The sequence below is a fragment of the Brienomyrus brachyistius genome, chromosome 14, assembly GCF_023856365.1.
Source record: "Brienomyrus brachyistius isolate T26 chromosome 14, BBRACH_0.4, whole genome shotgun sequence".
Classification (NCBI taxonomy): Eukaryota; Metazoa; Chordata; class Actinopteri; order Osteoglossiformes; family Mormyridae; genus Brienomyrus; species Brienomyrus brachyistius.
In genome coordinates this window covers 19,399,728-19,422,805 of record NC_064546.1, presented here as the reverse complement: position 1 = coordinate 19,422,805, position 23,078 = coordinate 19,399,728, and the positions used below count along the sequence as shown (strand labels likewise).

The window sequence follows — 23,078 nt, the reverse complement described above, 5'->3', positions numbered from 1 at the left end:
GGGTCACAAACGGAGTCATTTTGAAACAGTAAATCAGCTAACTGCACGATTTTAGATTGTGGCAGAAAACTGGAGTATTTGAAGGAAATTTGCAGAACATGGGAGAACATGTAAACTCCAAACCCAGAGAGCAGGGACAGGGGCTGGACCACCGACCCAGGGGGTGTGAGGTTACAGCACTACCCGCCGAACCACCCACACCCAGTGCAGAGTGAAAATGCATAAATATCGTAATTGTAATTGTGTAATTGAGCAACTGAGTAATTCAGTGTATAAAGATTTTAATTTATTATGATGTTGCCTATAATTGGTTAGACCTCACATCTTATATTACTGAGAAATTAAATAAAGAATAAAAAAGGTTCAAGCAAGTATCCTTAGGCTCCTACTCGAGGACAGACAGTAAAATCCCTCAACGCAGTGCCAATGACACAGGAAACCTCACTGGTTTTCCTAGGACTACTGTGTGGTCAGTCCACTGACACTGATTGCAATAACAGACGAGTTAAAGCACCAGTCTGGCAGCGGCGTCATTTCAGCTCATCGGCTGCAGTACAAACTCCCAAAGAGCAACGGCGGGTCGTGCCTGTTCACTGCTGGCGGAAATTCACGACTCAGATCATTAACCCTGAAAGGACACAGGTAAGGAAACATGCAGTGAGTCTTAAATCCGTGGCACAAGGCAGGTTCACACAAGGCAATTTAGGAGAATCATACTATCGTAACTATATATCTCTGGAGTATAGAAGAAAACCAGAATTTGGAGAACAAGCACGAGAACCCTAGGTGAACATGCCATCTCCATACATCTAGGAATCAAACCCACAACCCTGGAAGACTGACACTGTATTACGACTCACTGAGGAACCTCACCACTCCAACAGCAACCAGCTCACATCTTATTGAGTGTTGAATTGATCAAAAAGCCAAACAAAAGTCATACAGTTTTTTGTTAAACTAACTATAATATTTCTGGATGTCTTTCAGAGGAAGGAAATACCCATAAATTAAAATGAAATAAATGACCTCATACTGCATCAGGGAAATCCCTAATCAAGAAAATGCTTTCGCAATTATTAGAATAAAAACATAATTCCATTTAGCTAAGCTTATATATTAATCATTTTGTGACCCATTTTTGTTGAGAGCATGTAAGCAATCATCCATTATTAAAGAAAATGCATTTTTAATTTTGTAGAACAGAAGAATAAATAAGCACTTCTCATAAGTAATTCCAACTCTCAAATTTTGTTTTACAGTGAGAATTGAATTAACAAGCAAGGTATAATTCATTAGTTCAGCTGGAACATGCAGTGGGGTTAGTTCACAGGACTAGCATTCGAAACCTCTGCGCAGGAAGTGTCATGTTAAACAGATTAAATCAAACTTTCCACTCACTTGAGGAAAGACTCTTTTATAGCATAAGCTGAGGAAGCATGCAGGCTGTTTTACAACATCAGTATTCCCGTCTCCGGCAAGACAGAAATACTCCGTGGAATTTATAATGCAGAGCATTAACAGTATTAAATGCATCACCTTGTGTGCTTTGGAAAGTGTTCAAAACTTCATAAACTTCTAGATCCATCCATCTTACTGTACAGTGGCTCACTGCGCAGTAATGGTCCCCTTAACTTCACTGTTTTACAATTCATTTCCATTCTTCTCGATGTCACGGCCACTTCACATAAATAGCTACTTATATTCCACGCGACCCCAACAGGCTGCGTCCCCCCCCCTCTCTCTTTTAACAGGAACGCGAAGACTCCATCTTTACATAAACTGCATGGGAGTTACACACAAGACTGGTACCTCCGATATTCAAATGGAATACTGCAGCCGTTAGTTTTGCAAACAACCAGTCCCTTTTTTTTTGGTAGAATAGAAGTATAACTCTGTCCACATGAAGGCCATTTACAACATGCGGTCAATTTTATTTTTTTAAACATCAACGCTAATGAATGTGTACCCACATTCATGCTTGGACTTGCAAAATACATCCATATAAAACAGGGGGAGCAAGAAAAATGGAGAAACAACAGTGAAAATGTCAGTGTTTATATATTCCTATGTTACTATGTCTTTGTGAATCAACCCACGGTGACATGAATATAAATGAATGCTACGCAATATCTCACATCCTTGTTTTTCTGCAAGTAAGAACATGGTAACTGATGTTCTAGCCAGGACATTACACATGCATGGAATTATGGGATTATAGTGCATCAGATGGGCCTCTTGTAAGCACTGCAACACTGGAGAGAACCCAAACGGTGACCGAGTATGGATTAAGGTTAACATAAATAAGAGAGAGATATCCCAGAATGCAAGGGAGTCTGAACCACATGATGGAATGTAAGAAGAATTCAGGGAATGTAACGCAGAGATATATATCACATAGGGCAAGGTTCAAAATTAATGTTGTTTCTAATATGCAAATATTAAGAAAGTGCATTTTAGTATTACAGGATTAAAGGTAATTCTACACTCCCAGCATATCGGAGAAGGATATTGCCATCCTGGTCATCATATCCAGTTTCTTGGTTGATATGTTTATCCAAAGCAACTAGGGAAGTTTTGCATACTTACTAGAGTAATTAAATGTAATTACCTTAGAGCTTAAACAGAACAGTCTCCATTAGAAGGCCATGCCTTTAATCACTTCACTACCAAAGACTCACCAGATGATCATCTACGTGTCCAAGAAAAACTCCCCTTGAAGTGGCACGTTCCAGATGACACTCGATGATGTCATCAGGATGCTTCCCCGCTCTCAGCGACTCGGCGTGCAAGACAAATACGTCGGAGCAACGTTATTCCGCTGAGATATTTACATTAATGAAAGGCTCCGGTTTCCGATTCCTGTTTCCGGGCATTAGAAGAAGCATAGCGTCGATTCTGTCACTTACGGCGAAGCTGGCATGACTATGGCAAGTGAGACACATGACAGAGTGAGAAAAATCGAGATCAAACGGCCTCAGATCCACTGCAGCGGAACCGAAATGTCTCCAGACTTGGGTTCCATGGGCGTGCTGCTGAGTGGAGCCCCCAAAGATTCCCGTCACAATGCAGCCCTCACACGGCCAAGGCAAGGGGCACAGGGAACACGTTGTCTGGTTCATGATCATTCCAAACAGCAGCTGTTTGTTCATGCTAATCGGAAAGAACATGGTTCACATTTATAGGAACATATATACACTCAGAGGCCACTTTATTAAGTTCACCTACTCGTTAACCCCAATGAGCTACCCCTACAAAAAGAGAATTATATTGCTGCAACTCAATACATGCAGCATGCAGACAGGGTCAAGGGGTTAACTTACTGTTTGGCTAAGTATCTGAATAGGTAAGACTCCTGAACTAAGCAATTCTGAAAGTGTTAGCTGTTACTGCCATATGTGCTGCTTCTAGCATCTCAGAAACAGTCACCTTCCTGGCATTTTCACACACCACAGTGTCTAGAGTGTCCAGAGAATGGTGCGATCCAGTCTGCAGTAGTTCTGAGGAAAAAAATACGTTGTTGATGATAGAGGAGAGAGGGGAATGGGTAAACTTGTTAAAACCAACAGGCAAAGTGCAAAAATATCGTGGACCAGATTCCATGAGGAAAGTATTCCAGCACGGTGAATTGATGCCTTGACAAATTCTGGGTTTGCTTACTTTATCATGTAAACAAAACGGGGTGTCCTACCCAGTACTAGGCAGGTGTCCCTAATAAAGTGACCAAAGTGTACATATACGAGTCCGAAGCCATGCCAGATTTAGAAGTTCGGCTTCCCAGATGAAGCTCATGGAAAACAACTTGAATCAAGGGAGATAACCGTCTTTAACTAGCTTTCCGGTTTCCCGCCTTTCTGCAGAACTGGAAGTGCTCCCGAGCTCGACACTGAGCGGTTTCGTCCGTTAACGATGTGTCGTTAATGCCACGGGAGCGTTGCTAGTGCCGGAGGACAGTAGAAGCTCTGTGTGGGAAAATCTGACGGACTTGCCTGTGGCTGATTGACAAAGTGCTGAAAGGGACAAAAGCCAAGAGCACTTAACGAAATGTGCTTTACGGGGACATAAATAAAAAAATATATAGCTCCTTGGAAATTTTGAGAGCTCGGTAGGTCTTTGCCTCCCTTCATTACACAATGTCTGTAGCGTTCACGTTTCCATGCACTAGTGGTGTAACCAAGATGCCATCTTGGAGTATGTTCAGTGAGCAATAGTGTTCCAATTCTGTTAGAAGAATTGAGGTGGGGGCCCCCTTGTGCATGAAAGTTGTCAGTCTGGTTGGAGGAGGAGCATAATGGTAAAAATTGTTGCTGGGCTGTAATGCGGGGGATCCTGGGATCATTCTGTTTAATCTGTACTAATTGTAAATTTGGTCTCTTTCTGTTGGATGGACAAATGATCCGTTTGTGCTCTGCATGGCCCGCTCTTGCCCCAGGCTCTTGCCCCAGGCAACAGCATCAGCGCTGCTTTGCAACTAATTCTAGCCAAAGCGCAGCGAGCAAATGCGAGGGATCGTCCAGGGTAGATAATCGTGCGTCGACGATGGGGGCATACCATACTGGATCTTGGAATGTCTCGCTCCGATCGCTGTGTGTAAAAATAGGCCTGCGGCCGGCGGGCGGTTCCGACCGCCGTGTTTTTTAAAAGACGGCCTGTCCTCTGCCCCCCCTCCGCTGACGAAAAGTACCCTCTGCGGTGTGCTGCGCAAGCATTCAGGGCAGCTGGCAAAGCCTCAACAAGACCCAAAGATCAAGGCTCCCTTTAATTTAAAGCCCTAAGTAAGGTTTCGCCAAGAAGAAACTCCTTATTATAGAAGTCAGCGGTGGCCTTATAATAAGACCTGCTATCGTTCCTATTCTGCCGGGGCAGCGATCCACACGTGGGCCTCCGACCCACTGACCAGACTTCTAAGGGCGATTCAGACCGTAGGCAAGAATCGGCCAAGTAGAATTTTTCCAGAGTCAGCCAGGCACGGATGTCACAAGCTCCGATAAACGCACGTTTGCAGGGGCTGCGCTCCGGGGTGCTACGGAGCAGCCCACTCAGCTGGGTGCGGTTTTCCGAGAGAGACGACATCCGACGGATGCGTCTGATTGCAGCCCTCAGAATGGTGTGCACCGCGCGGAGAAAGCCGGGAAGAATTCCCGAACTGTAAACACTCGTGTTTTTCAAGAAAAATATCTGAGGAAGGGAAAATAAGCATAACAATACCCCCGTGAGTTCAGACACTCGAGCTGAAACATTTACTTTTGGGAAGCGACTCAGAGAAAGCCTTCATTTATAAGCACTACGAACACCTAACATTTCCCATATCACATCTATACTTAAACGATTCATACTGAATGAGAAATGCAAACTGCGTGCGCAGCAATACTGAAGAGACATCTGGAATTTTCCGTAGATGAATAATCTTGCTGTTTCCTGTGAAAATCGCTGCGGAAATATCCAGACATCCTATACCCCGAAAACAGAAACCTAAGAAAAACGTAGTGAGAAGGACAGTGATGCAATGTAGGTGACGTCCTACTGAGGGTTGGGTTTACGGTCAAACGAAGCTAAGTTACTGGGGGAGGGAAGTTTAGCACATTTGAAGGGATATTTTAATCGAAAATGCTAAAGTAAATAATTAAAAACTCCTAAACATCAGCACTCTGACGACAGTCTTTTCTAGGAGGCTAACAGGTCTATAAGACTGCATTTCTCTTGTCAGAAAACCAACATAAAACATAAAAAATATTGACCTACAATGCTAAATTATTTTAAAGGCCCCCAAGCTGAAAAAGTCCCTTACTGATCAAAAGGACTGTGATGATTTTAAATGTATTCTAGGTAATAACAGGCATGAAATCTAGTAAATAACAATTCATAATCAATGGCTTTTAACATTTTTGCACATGGTTTTTCCCTCATATTAAAAAAAAAAGATTCCAATCTGAAGAAACCGTCTGACATTTTGAAATATTTTGCCTAAATTTCACTCTGGCTGCCAGAATGGCCTAGAATAACTTAACATATTTTGACAGAACAGAGGTGAATCCACTGAGACCGCATTGTGTGTGCGGTCGATGAAAAGTCATGACAGACAGAGTTAGGGCTCCTCTGAATTTTTACGATTTCATATGGAGCATGACAACTGCTCTAAATAACTGTCTTCGCTGACAACAGAAAGGTTTCTGGCTAACATTAGCAGCTCAATCAAATGGTTAACTATGCATAATTAGACATGATGTGGCATGACAACATTCCTAATATGGAGGCTAATCATCGCACGCAGGGATTTCTGTGTTTGAATCGCAGCAGAACTAAAAACAGCCTTTTTCTACGCGGAATGCCGTTTTCCTGAGGACTGATGGTACTTTTGCACAGCAAGAAGAAATAATCTTGGGTGGTCACATGTCAAAGGTTACCATGGGCACAGACAGGCATCACACACGACGCGTAATGCAGAGTCCGGTTAGCCTAACCGCATGCAGGAGGAAGCTGCTACAACACAGGGAGAACGTGTAAACTACACACAGCAGGTGGGATAAGGACCCCAAAGCCTGGACATGTGAAGCAACAATGCTAATCTCATTGTGAGAGCAAAGTAGTAACAATACATTCAAATACTGAAGAAAATACTCTATCCATGCAAGGCTTTCTGTAGCTACATAAATGAGAAACTGCACAGAGTGGATACCTTAATTACATTTACTTAATTAAGAAGCTGGAAGGAGAAAAAAAAATGTTTATTGGACACTTAAATCGATAATTTCTCTGACTCCTAGCAAAGTCAGCACAGCCAGTGGCTTTATTCAGTACCTGGAACAATCAGCGGAGCAGTTGGAGTTATCGACGTACTGTGTTGTGGAGTGAAGACTTTTGCTGAAACTCTCCATTCAGTATGTGAAGAGAGAGATGGAGGTGAAGGGAAAGAGCGCAGGTCAGTTTAGGGGAATGCCACGGGGTCTCTTAGAGTCACCGGGCAGGACAGAGGGGGCAGGCCGGTTAGGAGAGCAGTGCTGCAGTCTCACGCCTCCAGGGGTCAATTTCTGCTCTTATTTCTGTGTGGACTTCACACATTCTCTCTGTTTACTTGGGTTTCTTCTAGAAGTTCAAAAAGGTCAGGTGACTTGGTGTCTCTATATTGCCGATAGTCTGAGACTGTGCTCTGTATGGACTGCTATGTTATCCAGGGTGAACCTGCCTCTAGCCCTATTTTTACTGGGCTGGACTCTTGGTTCACAGTCACTTTTTCCTGCATAATTGATTATGGATGGATGGATGGGCCCATAGGTGTGCATGTGTGAGTGAATGGTGTGTGAGTGTGCCCTGCGGTGGGCTGGCCCCCCATCCTGGGTTGTTCCCTGCCTTGTGCCCATTGCTTCCGGGATAGGCTCCGGACCCCCCACGACCCAATAGGATAAGCGGTTTGGAAAATGGATGGATGGATGGATGGATGGATATAACTACTGCATGAAAGCAATACTGCCCCAAAATAAATGAAGAGAAAGATTAAATATGATGTAAAAGGTAGGAACAAATTAAGTATTATAGTTGCTGTAAATATTAGGCCTGCTTAAATTTCACCAATACCTAACTATTACTGGTGGACAGAAATTACTAAGTAACTTTATGCAAAATAAAAAGTAACTGAAATAGTTTTTGCACGTCTGTCACAGAAAATGAACATCACCAGGTATAATTTACCCACTACTGTATTTGCAGAATTAACCTGCATTAAAATGTCCATCTCTACCTGTTTTGGATAAAAGGGTCACCCCGGGAACCGAATCTAAATATGAATTTGCAGCTTAAAATGTGCCGTTCTGCTCTGCACTTTAAAGCACGGAGTTAAAGACACCCCCCCCCCCCACACCTTCTCTGCTGGCTGTACTATCAAGGACACTGAGTCATCTCCTTTGATAAACCTCGTAAAAACATCAACAGCTATTTTCTTTTCATCAGCTTCACTTTGAAATCAAATCAAAAGACTGCTTTTCTACCAGGAACCTACCTGCTCATTAGATACTGCTAATGCATTTGTATGACATCATAAAAACATTCTGCTCCCACGCAAGTTATCTTACGTTTCTGAATTCAGAGCCTCAGAATTCACACGGCTTTATATTATAAGCGTGTTGCATGTGACGTTATGCTTTCTAAACATACGAAAAGCATATTGCAGACAGGATTATACAATATATATGTATGTGATGTCAGAGATGTAATATATGATATTTTTGGAATAACAATAGTTTATCCTGTAAGATTTGCTAGAATCAGGGGCGGCATGGTGGTGCAGTGGTTAGCACTGTTGCCTCACACCTCTGGGACCCGGGTTCCAGTCTACGCCAGGGTCACACGTGTGTGGAGTTTGCATGTTCTCCCCATGTCGTCGTGGGGTTTCCTCCGGATACTCCGGTTTCCCCCCACAGTCCAAAAACATGCTGAGGCTAATTGGAGTTGCTAAATTGCCCGTAGGAATGCATGTGTGAGTGAATGGTGTGTGAGTGTGCCCTGCGATGGGCTGGCCCCCCATCCTGGGTTGTTCCCTGCCTCGTGCCCATTGCTTCCGGGATAGGCTCCAGATCCCCCGCGACCCAGTAGGATAAGCGGTTTGGAAAATGGATGGATGGATGGATTTGCTAGAATCTGGTATGTGGGCGGCATCTAGATAGCATTTGAAGCAGGGTTAGTAAAATCCATCACAGTTGGGATGAAGGAGAAGAACAGCATTATTAATTAGTGCTTAATTAGGGTTCTGTAAATGAGACACTGACTGAACGAAATGGCAACGCAACACTTCACTTCCCCCCAGATCATGGATATGTCTCACCACAGGGGGGGCCCAGAATGCAGAGCAGCTTGATGATGCATGACCTGGAAGGGTGGGGGGACAGAGTGGTCCAGTGCATCCGACAGCATGCTTTCTGGCGAGGACGGGAGGGGGGGGTGATATTGCACATGAATCCAAGAGAAGCTTGGAGGAGGGGGGAGGGGGGTGTCACGGTGACTGACACCTACTTTCCAGACGTTGCTGGGTTGACGCAATTAAAATTTAATGGAGCACTAAGTAGCAATTTTAACCGTTTATTGTGCTGGAGGGTTGTCTGCACTTATAAACATCAACACAAGAATTTCACGAGATCTCATGCATGAGCTTGTAAACACTCTGATGTGCACGCACACTTTGGGGAGGTTCCTTAAACAACATCTGAAGCACTTTTCCCGGAATACAGACCCAGCTTTGACAAGGAACCTCAATAGTGGATAATGACATAAGCTGCAAGTATAAGAATCCACAACAGAGAACAGAGATGAACAACATAGTGGATTTCAGGGCAGCATGGTGGATTCTCCACATATTGAAAGATACTCTGTATCACCTTTACATATAAATTGGCCGAATGACAGCAGATGTCCTGGACAATGACACTCATTTTCACAAGAATAACTAACAGCTTTGACTACAGCTGATGCGTGGGTTGGTCCTCAATTGGATAAACCGCATTTCTTTTTCTAATCTAACCGTTCGGTTCTTCACAAATTTGCTTCAGCTCCTGACGATTACTGACATTAAGCGCTACTACATTTTGTTAGGAAAACTACCAAATATAAAACCAAAACATGACTTTACAGTTAAATAAGTGCAAAACAACTGCAAAAACTGCAAAACAAAAATGTCACACCAGTCAGAGATACTGAGAATGTTGTCTCGTATCTGTCAGATAAAACTTTCAGAGTTATGCAAAAGTTCAGGAGGATACAAAGGTTTCACATCCAACACTTATTTCCCTAAGAGGGCTAATATCGTCAACATATGTCCTCTGTTTTTAGGAACATTTGCTCCATAGCAACAACTGTTACGGCATCTGTCCATTTCAAATGCCAGGGTATCTGTTTTTTTTTTTGCTATTATATAACTGGTGCTCCATTCCTTATGAAAGCTCTACTCTGTGCATCTGAAGACAGGTTGGCATCTCTGCTTTCACAGCGAGGAGTGAAACATTTTTAAAAACGGAGGCGTCCCCTTCAATTATGCTTTAATTAGAGCTAATTTATCTTTGGAAGTTCTTCTTAATTGGTGTATTATTGACAGTAGCGTCACCTGGGTTGTTTGTGAGAGTGACTGTTCTTTGTTCTGGAATGTTCCAGAATCAATAGCCAACTTTCAGCAGAAGACACAAGACTAGAAGAACACTAAGAAAACAGCCTATATGCTTTTACTGAATGAGGCTTGGAAATGCATAACTATTTAAGAAAAAGAGAAGAGTGCATCACTTGCATCATTTTGAAGAGGGTGTGGAACTCAGAAAATAGTAAAGCAATATTTCTCAGTTAATGAAAGAAACAGGGATACAGACGTTTAAGCCATCGGCAAAGAATTCAGTGGGGGGAAAAAACACATGCAATCAATATCTTCAAATGACAACACAGAAAATATCTATAGTATCACTGCTCAAGTTCAACAAACTATCCTCTCCACTCGCTGAGAGATCAATATGCTGTTCATATCCTCAAATGTGGTGAGTCATTTGGAACAGCAGAGAGCCAAAACCATAGATAATCTTATAAGCGACTGATTATAAAAGTACGGCGGGTGAGAAAACACTCCCCGCCCCTCGGATGTTTACAGTCACTCAAGACATTCTGAGAGATTCGTGCAATTCATAATGTTTGGCTTGCTCAGAAAAGCACGAACGAACATTACTACATATGCGCCGGTGGATGCGTAGCTAAATGGATTTCCCAGACTGCCCTCAGAGGTGAAAAAAACACACACACGAGACAGATCTTGCAGATAGGATATCCATATACAGCAATCGAGCCAGATTTTGACGTACAAAGAGGAAAATCTCAATAGACAGGCAAAGGCAGCACTGCAATTCATCAACCTGACAACGGAATCAGGACTGCCCGAGGTTTGCATTCACAATATGTTTCATGAGTTAACAATTTGTCAGGTTAGTAGCCTATATAATTAAATCCAGCAGCGACTGAGGACAGTTTCCCGCCGTTTAATTCCAATAACACACACCTCTGCCTGACCCCCTTTAAAAAAAATTAGTATTTGTGTTTAAGGTACAACTTTTCCTAGACAATGACCGTTCTTTGAAAACTTTTCTGCAAGACAGGTATCCATATTTACTTAAACAAACGAATATAGGCCGATCAATTGAGCAGGTGATTTCAGGTTTCTCCGCAGGGAAATTACATGGCAGACAGTGTAGATCTAATAAAACCAGGGCACCTTAAACGCTAACCGTAATCTCTGGGCAAATTTATTTAAGAGGTAAGGATCCGAAGATTACATTTTCCCGCAGTATTCACCACCCACTAGCACTAAAGGTAAGAATCTGAATTAATGCCCGGGTACCGCCGTCAGACCTCACTTACGTTTGCTATAATCTGTGCGCATTATGCAATAAGACGCATTAAGAAAATTCAAAATGAGCTACTTTGCTGGACAAAATATTTTAATGTAGTTACATATCACCTTAGTTCTATTAAAAGAAGTCATCATTGCTACCACGGAGGCTTCGGATAGGCTAAGTATCCTTTTTAATACAGATTACAAACCCCACTAAAATAATGGAAGTCCAATCAACATATACAATGACAGTTTAAGACTATATACCTGGACTTGGTAACTGTTTGGAGGGCACAATTACATTTACTATAAGCTAGTTATACAGAAAACGAAGAAAAAGTTTTAAAATGTGGGAAATTCGTTTGATTCAGAACCGCATCAAGATGCAGCCTATCAAAAAGCAACGTAAATCTGTCAATCCCACAATTCAAGTAAGGCTATATTGGTCTGTCGTCTGTATACAAATAATTTAAAAACAATATACATTATAACCATTTTAACTGTTTAAATTTGCATTCATACATCATCAGCGTATAGCAGATGAAATGCAGGACAAAACAAAAGATATTCATACTAATACATCTGGGAGAATGCCGATTTAAAAGTGAATTGTGCATGATCTGCATGATCGCTAAGGAAAAACACAACCTACTTAACAACCAACCGTGTTTCTGCTGCTTTTCTATTTTTATTAGTATTTATTCTCTATTTAAAATGCAAGCTGTGGGAACGTTCTGGCAAAAGGCCTTTAAATGCACTTGACAGGTTTCCTGGATGCAGTTAGTGGCGTGAACTGGTGCACAAGTGCCGTTTCACCTCTACATCCTACAATTTCCCTGACGAAAATGAAAGAAACCTTTTCTTATTTGTGTATGCCATAGGCGGGTTTCTCATGAACGCGTTTTTTCTCTTTTTTCTAAATTGATCCTGTACTTGAGATAACTGGGCAGAGGAGGGGAAAAAGTTTCACTTGTGCAGTGGACTTGGGGTTACATGGGGAAAGCGTAATAAGAAATATGGCCTTTGTAAGCTCTGGCATAAAAGACCTGCCTACAGGTCTTTAAGTCGGCAAGCGTGCCGTTACACGCCTTGGAGAAGCACCGCTCATGAGGAGAAAAGCATGCCGGAGGAATAAGAAAGCGAGCGGGCAGATACTTTGTTGGACGGAGTAGATCGGAGAAATGAAACCGCAAGGGAAAAGATACAAATGTATCGGAGATCGGATCTTACCGAGGTATTGTCGGAATTCTAGGAGAAATTTGGGGGGTCCGCCGTTCCACTGATAGAATAGGGAACCGAGACAAAACAGGAACAGAGAAGTCATGCAAAAGCCATAATCGCGCAGGGAAAACCTGAACAATATCAGGGAAAGCCAGGCGCTCCTCTTGTTGTTCCGGTCTCTTGTGTGATTCTGGGTTTGACTTTTGTGACGGTAGCTGGTACTGTAATTCATCATCTCCTCCTCGCATAGAGCCGTCGAGAATCGTGGTCACCCATTCGCCTCGGAGAAAGTCAAAAACTTTGTTTCTATAACATTTGGATAATAGAAGAGGGGAAAAATAAACGGGGATCCACGTCTGCCTGAAAAGCGACGATCCTGTGGTCGTCTCCCCTTCTGATCTCAAGCGGACCTTCCTCCAGCTACGTCAGGACTAGTTCTGCAAAGCCGAGCTGGCAAACCCGCGTTACCCTTCAGCCTCTCCGTTTAATGCCGGTGTCAGATTACTAAGAAAATCCCACAGTTGAGAGAGCTTGTTCTTACTGCAGAACAGGGACACCTTAAGGCCAGATTTCACAGTGCTTCTTTCGGATGACCCCCTTAGTCTTGGGTACGATTTAGCAAGCCCCAAAATTGTGTATATTTGTGCGTTTTCTTTTTCGTGACTACCTGCCCCAAGTACCATAGCACGATAAAATACTCGAATCTTATTTTCACTATATTCTTTTAGTTTTTTATGCGGCGCAAAATCTTTACCGCTTTAATCAATAGCGTATAATGTCCTTTAATGTAAAATACGTTGTCTAAAACAATCTAATTAATTTCTTAAATAAAGTTTTGTTACCTGCAATGATGGATGTAATTTAGTTAAGTGTCAATATTCGTGAACTGAGAAACAGTTTTGCATGGCAAACTAAAATGTCCCAATTTTTTGGTAAAAGTTGACGGGGGGTGGGGCCGATAATAATAATAATAATAATGAAAAAAAAACGCGCATTCCACGACCCACAAGAAAGCAAATGCACGATACACGAGTGTTCAGAAGAAGCTAAGATAACGGTAAAATCGACGGACTGTCCACGTCGAACAGTTCACGGTTTACCCTCCTTATTCTTGCTATTGGATACGTGGCAGATGAATATCAAAGAGTGTATTAATGGATTCATTAATATAAACCCTTTCATATGACTGGTGACTCGTAATACACGTTCAGGATACATTCCAAGGAGCAAGCAACAGATTATTGGACCTCCGAAAATAAAATAAAATATATGAACTAATAGTAAATAAAATGTTTAATTTTTATTGTATTTATGTTCTTATTACAAATTACAAAACAACGGGATATAACATCTGAGACAATTCAATTACATATATACACCATAGTCGCAGATTGCTTGATTTTAAAGGGAACGATTTTCTCAGAAAACTGAAGACCAGCAGTAATATTTTTGTATATATATATATTAAATAACGTTAAAATGCATGATTTAAAAAACATGTTACGATAAACATTATATTCTTACATTTTTGTTTAAAACTAGGTTTTTTTTCACATACTCGATTTGCGGGAGTTAACACCTGATTTTTCTTCGTAAGTAGTCCTGGTCGGGGTGCACGTGATCAGCTAGTCCATCATAGGCCCAGTATATACATACACATTCATAATTGTACATCATTAACAATTTAGAGACATCAGATGTCTTAATAGCCGGAGAAAAGCCGTTTCATTGTATGTGCACCTTGACATACTGCAACTCTGTTTTGTGTCGCCTCCTTCATGGGAGCGGCTCCAAGTTCCTGCTGAGTCTGTAGGCCTGCTGCATAAGCGGTTGGAAGATGGATGGATATACGGTAGACCTCATCACGGACTAATCACGGTGACGATGGTGACTTCATTGTTGATTTAGTGCTTCTGATAGATATCTTTGGCGTTTAAATAAAACGTGGAATGAGATGAACTGTGGAATAATGACTTTTAAAAACGATCCACGTAGGCTATATGAGAGTCCTTTGAATTGCAACACGTTGTGCAAATGTTTATTCAAATCAGTCTCGTTTTCAGTTTTGTGCAGTCATGTGGCTAGACCATTCGCTAATGTACAGCCTGCAAAACTAAAGTCAGAAGTCGATCGATTTGCATAAACCACAGGCCCAGACGTACCCACTAAACGCGAAGTCGGTCATTTCTGTTTCATCTGGAAAACACAATTGCCAATACATGGTCTGCATTCAACTTCTTATATAATATTTAGATTAACTGTTGTGAAAGCTCCTCACGTTTTCTTCAACTGGATGCATGCCGTATTTGCAGGTTGTTTATTTTATTTTATTTATTTATTTAGCAAATATAACAAACAAATTGCATATTGTCACGAAATATTTTCGAGGGAAGCTTCCTTAGATAACTTTTCTTCCAACTACCGGACAGTATGAGGAGACTGAACCTGCAACCGACTGGCGTGTCTCCTTACAGTGCAGTGTCCATATTTTACTCAAGGCATTCTGGGAGAGGGCTTATGAAAACTGAGATGAAATTAAAAACATTCAGCACCTTTTAGAAATCCGATTTTTTTTTTTCTTTTTAATTTGAAAAAAAGAAGATCCTTCTTAGCACAGTAATGCTTGCCTTCATAAATTTTAGCTTGTTATAATTTAAATAAATTCATTATCATGCCTGGGAGAATTTTAATTTGAAACCTTTGGAGCACGAACCATCGTAAGAACTCTGGTATAAATTGATATACCAAAAGTAACTGGAACCGCTGTAGGATGTAAGGTCCAGGAGACAGCAACTGGAGCTCAACATTATCATAATGTACTGACATACTCTAAAGGTTAAGATTATTGCCTTATAAAACCTATTTGCTTCATCATTGGTAGAAAGAAGAGTTAACGTCTCACCGAGTATAATTAACAGCGTATAATGTCCCTTAATATGCAATACATGATCTATTAAAAAAATCAAAGAATCAATATGCATGAGATTATTTTGAGCATATAATACTGTGTATTTTCCAATGATGAAATTATATAATAAAAACGATACCCCAAAACTATATCTTTAAGTGGGCTTAATTATTAAAATATTGACTATTCACTATTGATATGTGAAAATCTGAAGGTTTTCAGACATTCGTCTCTTTTTAAGACAAAAACGTTTTGGTTAAGCTACTGCATCTCACTTCTTGAGAAGAAAACAGACGCATTTGACTACAGACGTACATCACGTTCATTTATCTTTAGAAAAGTCATTGTTAACATATAAAACCCGTTTTTTTAAATGCAAAGACAGCTTAGTCTTTTTTATCATTTCCTTTTATAAGAAAATGTGACTGGAAAGGTGATTTCTTCCATCCAGCTGGTAGTCTGCTTGGCCACATTTTCAACTTCAAGACGAAGAAAGTCAGCAGCAAAGCAGTTTGCAACAGGTGCTGCATTTAGAGCAGCTGGCTCTTTTTGGGATTTTACACGCATCTAGAAACGGAACGTGTGCTGAAGTAATCCCTCTAAATATCCGCACCCAGCCCGAGCTCCCCCTGCTGGCCGCTCACGGATGCGCGCCCTGAGTGCGCAGCAGGTTGGCCGCCCCGAGGAGCAACTGCACGTGGCGTTCGTCTTTCACGCCCAGCCGTAGCACGTGGGGCTCAGTCAGCAAGGAGACCTGCTCCAGCGAGGTGAACCCGGCCTGGGTGAAGCTCCGGACGTACATGGGGAGGCCGATGGACACGAGCCAGTCCGTCGTCGTGCTAATCTGTCCCGCGGAGGGCGCTCTCTTTCCCAGCTCTGTCACGCCGCCCAGTGGAATCTGCAGTAGAAAGTGATGATGATTAATAACAAAATGAAAGGATGCTTTATTTGCTAATTGCACATGAATGGCAACATAGGAAGGTTTTTTTTTTGCATATCCCATCATGCTCCGGCAAAACCAGCTGAACCACAATACATTCCTGGGACAATTTGCTTTTAAACTGAAGATGAATCTAAATGCAGATTCTTAACCACAATCAACCATCCATCCATCCGTCCATTTTCTGAAACTGCTCATCCTATTCAGGTTCAGGGGATCTTCTTGGAAATACACTAGGCTCACGCTACGGACACTCACAGCCATGCGATGCTGCTTGCGCAGCTGCTGGACCCGAATGTGATCCATGCCGGAAACGATGTCTTTCACAGGCTGGTCCAGGTCTTCGGAATATCTCTGGACCAGAGCTGGGGGGATCCCGCAGCGGCCGTGCTGTTGGAAATCGATTGTATTTCAGAAAAAAATTCTCTCAGAAGACACTCAAACCATGTCTTTGCGTGGGGCCCCTGAGGTTTGGGGCCCTCTGTTGGTGATAAACAATCACTACACTAGAGGAGGGGGGCAAAATTGACTTTTTGAATGAGACCCCAGAAACAAGAAACCTGCCCCTGAAGACAATAATTGTAACAACATAAATATTTTTTTGTAGGTAACTAGCAGTCTTGCCTATGCAAAATACCCGTCCTCATCTAAAACCAATTTCCCGTTCCATGCGATAGGATGTTTATTGCAACTCATTGTCAACACATACATATATTTAAATATTCCTGGTTTCTGGCCAGTTTATTGAATATTTTCACTTTTTTTCCATAAAAACCATCACAATAACCTGTAGAACCGGAGATGTCACAGCAAATTTACACCTTTATTTTTCCACAAACAGCACACACACAGATGTAACTCATTACTGAATTAAAGGTGGCATTTACTGTGCCTTATTTTATGTTTTTTTTAATTCATTTAAGCCCAAAGTAAAACTCTTTTTCGTGTTACACCAACAAGGCCGGCACGTGCCTTGGTTCACTGTTATTGTCCTCTATTTAATGAACTTTAGTTTTATATGAAATGGTAAAAACGTGTTGATCATAAAATAAACACCCTTAATCTAATACTTAGCACCAGCCAAGTGAGAAATACGAGGTAAATGAACAGAACTGTTAAATTGAGACATAAAATTACTCTTTTCAAAGTGATCATAAACTTAATGAGCTTTGCACCAGTTATAAATCTGTCCTCATGCAGGATAATTAACATTAAGACTTAACTTGAGTCGACAGAGTTGTACTCAGACCACAATGGCGATAGTGGTTGAATGTTTTTGCACTCAGATTAATAATATTGACAAACATTAGTGAGTATGTTGTTTTTCAGAACCGAATGGTTTCTCTGAAATGTTACAGGCCTCGCCGAAGAAACTGCTTGCTGTTGTATGGTGCATTGTATTCATTTTCTGTGGTTTGTGAAAATGGTTTTAAAGGAGCGGGAAGCCATGCCCTTCTGTCATCTCTGGGGTCCCTCCAAACCGTTATCCAAGCTCACATACATTACCTCCTTTAAATGTGTATTCACAGCCAGATCTACCTTTTCAGGGGCATAGCTTTCCTTGAGAGCCCCTCCTACTAAGAAAATTGATAATTTCCTCCGCAACGTGAGTAAATTGGCCTCCTGCTCAACTGCCTGTTCTGTTTATAGCTATAGATTTGCCCCTGGGGGGGTATTTCAACTTGTGTTTTAACAGTTTTAATATTTAAAAAAAAAAATTCTGTAATTATTTTCCATGCCACGCTCATAGACCGCAACATTTCTCTTGGTCGCCCCCTAGTGTCCGGGGCCCTGAACGTCTTCCCATTTCTCCCCCTTATGTGCGCCCCCCGCCCTGGTCTTTGAGGAGTGTAGCTTCGGAATCACTCTCACCTTGTCGGAGTACGGCTCCTCAGTAAGGTCGATGCCCTCCAAGGCGAGCCGGTCCTCCAACAGTGACTCCAGGTCGACCGCCCTGGCGTGCCAGCTCTTCCTCCCGGAGGGTGGCTTGCCCCCTCGTGTCTGGGGGAGGTCGGAAAGCCACGGCGGAGACACAGTGGGATGAGGGTCCTCCTCCTTGGTGCTGCATTCAGCAGAACTGGCTGCCTTGCGAGGTTTCGTCGGCCGAGGGGGTGGGGCGGGACTTCGAGAGGGCGTGCCTGACTCTCGGGGTCCGTTGGATGATCTATACCGGGACTTTTTGAGAGGAACTGGTGGCGGTACTGGTGGCTTTTTAGGGTATGTCCGTAGGGGTGCAGCCCGGAGGATCACCTCTGCTGTACAGGTCGATCTAGGACGGGGTGATGTTATGGGCTGTGCTGAAGCCTCATAGAAGCTACTGGAATGTTCCACAGCATAACGCCCAGGTGCTAAAGACTTCTCCGAACTTAGACCAAAGGGGCGGGGCTTAGAGCCACGCTCAGTACGAGACTCCGCCCCCGAACAGAAAATCGGAGAAGGCTTGGGTACAAAAGCCTGGAAGTCCCTCTTATTGGAACCCTGGACCTGCTGGAGGTGTCCCAGAGAGTGAGAGCGTTCCCACAATCCTTCAGGAAAGAGGGGCCTGCGCAGATCTTCACAGCTGCGGCTAACTGCCACCAGGTAGGGGCTCCTTTGCAAACGGGGGGGGCTCTGGTCCGAACCCTTGATGAATACCTGCTTATCGAGGAGCAGTTCTGACTTGGTCTGGAGCCAAGCCTCAACGGAATCGATCGCAGGGACGGCAGGGCAGTCACATCTGTACGTGGCCGGCGACCCGCCAAGACGGGACAACTTCCTGCTCTTGCCTGAAACAAACAATTCGCCTCGAGTAAGTCTCTAGCGCTGTCCTACTTTCAGCTTGAAGCCCTCTGCAAGGTTGCCAGCGCTGCTGGTATCTTACATATTCATGTGGAGAGGACCCCAGTCACTCACAGCACACAATCACACAACAGACATGTGATACGGATAATTTACAGATGGTAAACTGGAGGAAACCCACACAAACACAGGGAGGACACACACATTTCACACAAACCTTCAGCCCTTGACATGCTAAGTTTCAATTCAACCCCTGAGATACAGGGTTGCCAAGTCTCACGCAACTGGCGTGACAGTCATGCTTTTAGTCTCTCAGGCAAGAAATCCCATGTCAGATATATATTATAAACCTTATATTACCTACATAAAAAGTACCAGAGTGGTTTGCAAACCATACAGAATATTTACTAGTTACATGTAAATGCGGGTGCATGTGTGTGTCGACTGGTCTAGAATTGAAAAGCTCGCTCTAGCCAGCTGACCAGAGTCGGCCCCATCTCCACACCAACCTACAGATTACCCAGGAGTTTCTACTTGTACCTGCTAACGATGGCCATCGTGGTTGAGTAGTCATCAGTTACCTTCATGACTGCACAATGTTTTAAAAATATTCTCACCTAACACTGAACAATAAATTGCAGGGCATTTAGGTGGGTAGACAACTACAATTATTACCATTTTCTGGTAGGATATTGAAGCCATGCAAAAAGTAGGATTTGACATGAGATTTACAGTATCTTGCCATCTTAGCCTAAATGTTAATTGTGAATTGCAGGGATATAGTCAGCATTTAAGCACGTGCAGAGAAGGGGGGGGGGGGGGGAAACCCCACAGTAACTTTGTGGACCATTAAGTTAATCAGAATTGTTTTGACACCTGTGACAGTACAAATTACGCAGGTCCATGCAAGGACCACTCAGCACAATCAGGCAGGCAATATGGAAATTGGCGTCGCCAGAAAGATTGTCGAAAAGGTCGCTTTGCGAATAGCGTGGCCAGAAGGAAAGTGAGCTTCTCAGGCAGAGGACGACAAAGACGAACAGGCTCAGCTGTAAAGTGCATATTTCTGACGGTGCTTAGTACGAGTAGCTGGAGAATCGGGAGGAAAAGGGAGGAAATAAGGAAAAGCAGGCCGAGCTGAGTGAATCACTGCCGTTTATTCAACGGTATCCATAGCTACCGTACACCGTTCTACACAGGCAAGAAACACAGGAAACAGAACTTTGAAAGCGATTAAAGCAATCAAGGCAAACAAATCCAAATCAGCACTAATGTTATAAATATCTCCCCAGGTGAAACACACAGCTAGGTTAGTCTAAGAATAATTTAATAACACTACTAATACGACAGTTTCAATGCTGCTGTGATAATCTGTCAGAAAGGCTTTTAGCCGTTCAGTTTCGATCAGTAATAAAGTATCACTTTTTCTGTCTTATAAAAATAGCATCGTGTAACAATATTTTGTTAAGAACATCCACACATCCTTGGGTGACATTATAAATAATAACCCCTAAAAAAATAAATGCAGAATAATAACAGAACTGTAAGAATGAAACAGAATCACAGGTTTTGGTGAATCACTAATTTATCATGACTCTTTATATTAGTAACACATTCACTAGTGGCTTCAGCTAGATCAAAATACAAGATTTTAAATCACAATTTCTCGGTAGTATGAGAACACGTTTGCATTTGTGTGACTAAGTTGCGTTTTAAGACCAAAACTGGGTCACATATTTGAACGAGGGGAAAGACAAGTTCTCATTCATCAAACTGCTTTTGATGTAGTTCAGATCAACAGCTGCTGATTCATTGCACATCATAAACATGCTCAACTGCACGTCATGAAGTTTCAACCAAAGGAATGGTGATAGTGCACTGATATGTCACAATAGAGTATTGATGCGTGATAATAGAGCACTGACACCACAGCGTACATGTAGGAGCCTTCAACGTTTCTGAAACCAGGACCCCCGAAGCTGGGAGGCCCCTGTCCCTAATGTGTGATCACATTTGACCCCAAGCTGAAAACCTCAATCCTAGTATTACACCATTTGATGTTTGCTGCCATATTAATGTTCCATGTGATGATACAGTGATGATTCCATATGATTTTATGGAACAGATACCTCTTAATGATACCATATCATCACTGCTCGCTGAAAATCTATGTCCACTTATTGACATTCGTGAGTATTTACTATAAATGATATACCTCCATTCTCCTCTGTCTGCTGATAGCATCTGACATCTAACTGACCAATTAAAAGATGTTTTGTGACGTCATCGATGACGGCTGTGTAAAGACAGCTCTCCATTCGTAGTGCTAAGGGGAGGGTTCTCATTATGTTGTTTTAGGTTAATTTTTAGTTTCTGAGAAAATGCTTTTTTTTCATGCTCCTGAAATAATGTACTTACGGAGATACGTGTTTTTCATTGGACAGTGACAATATGGTAATAGAACACTGATACTGTACCATGCTTGTTTTCAATAAATAGGTTCACGTCATGTGGTCACCTTTATCAGTTTGGGAAGCTGGTACAGAGGACAGTATGCATAGTGGTGGGAGTAGGGGGGGGTAACTCTACACCACCACAAATACGAAGAAAGAATAAGGCGTGATCAGCAAGGTGGACACACCAGACCCAGGAGGGAAGGGGGAAGGGTTTGTGGTTATTGTGCTCAAGGAGGAGCAGCCAAAGACAGCAGGTGGATGCGGGGGGTCTCATTACCCGTCTCCAGGTTCTCGCTGCTGGCGTAGCAGCCAGAGTCTCGGGGGGTGCTGCCCAGCCGGTCCTCCTTATCAGAGAGGATCTGCTCCTTGGAACCAGAGCGGCCTATGCGGTCTGAGTCACTGTTACCTAGGAGATACAATGGGGTCGCATGAACACGGAAGGGAGGTGCTCGCATGGGGAAGGGCCCGGCACTGATGCAAATTGTGTCACGAGAAATCATCGCTAAAAAACAATGCTTAGTTTTTGCTTCGTTCGGATGGCTTTGGCTGCAATGGAGGTAAGAACCAATACGACTTTTTTAATAGACACTCTAGAAACTGAACAATTGAGTGTGTTTCTCTGCACCAGGGTGATTGTCGTTAAGGAAAACAAAAACATTTTCGTAAACTGAAATATAATGATATACGAAATAAAACAAAAAACTACAACTAAACAAGAACTATGAATATTGCATCTGAAACGAACATATAAAAAATACCTTCTGTTTCCGTTCCATTTTTAAATACTATTTAGCTAAAGCTATGATTTCCTTATCTTTAATTACCATTAATAATATCAGGAACGTGTTTTGCCTGGTTTGAGGGCATTACTATATAATATGCACCATGTATTCATGCAGGATTCTCTAAAGATCAGACACATTTGTGTGTGTGTGTGTGTATATATATATATATATATATATATATAAAACTAAACAGAGATATTTTAAATAAAAACTAATAACACCACATTGAAATGAACTAAAACTAAACAGGATTTCAAATGAAACTAGAAAATATAAAAAAACAGATTCAATTACAAAATCACTATAATAACATCACTGTTCTGTACACATGCAGGCGCATGGAAGCCGGTCTGGCTCGTGCCCCACTCACTGCCATCGTCCTCCTGCAGTATCTCCACGGCCGCCAGCAGAGCCGCTCTGTGCTGCGGGTCCTGTATGTTCAGCTCGTTCAGGTCCTCCTCCTCCAGCAGCTTAAAGGTGTCCAGCTCCTCATAGCCGTTGAACAGGAAAGTAGCCATATACTCCTGGAATTGTGAGAAGGGCCAGGACAGGCGTGTTATCCCATGTTAGATTATCCTAGCAGCTAGAATACATCTTTTATAGTGTCTTAGTGGCAGTGAGAGGGGAGCCATTCTGAGGCAGG

At 42.4% G+C, this 23,078-nt stretch overlaps 2 protein-coding genes across 2 annotated transcripts in view; both read right to left on the bottom strand.

The window, feature by feature from the left end:
- LOC125706987 (uronyl 2-sulfotransferase-like) overlaps window positions 1-13,044 on the bottom strand; it is a 28,842-nt gene extending 15,798 nt beyond the window's left edge. Inside the window, exon 1 of the mRNA XM_048973830.1 lies at window positions 12,578-13,044. Coding sequence (XP_048829787.1) covers window positions 12,578-12,803 — 226 coding nt within the window. The 5' untranslated portion in view covers window positions 12,804-13,044. The remainder of the gene's footprint in view (window positions 1-12,577) is intronic.
- An 804-nt stretch (window positions 13,045-13,848) lies between these two features.
- The window catches only part of sash1b (SAM and SH3 domain containing 1b), a 92,401-nt gene continuing 83,171 nt past the window's right edge, over window positions 13,849-23,078 (bottom strand). Inside the window, 5 exon segments of the mRNA XM_048973832.1 lie at window positions 13,849-16,374; window positions 16,675-16,806; window positions 18,289-19,181; window positions 21,928-22,056; window positions 22,809-22,959. Coding sequence (XP_048829789.1) covers window positions 16,117-16,374; window positions 16,675-16,806; window positions 18,289-19,181; window positions 21,928-22,056; window positions 22,809-22,959 — 1,563 coding nt within the window. The 3' untranslated portion in view covers window positions 13,849-16,116.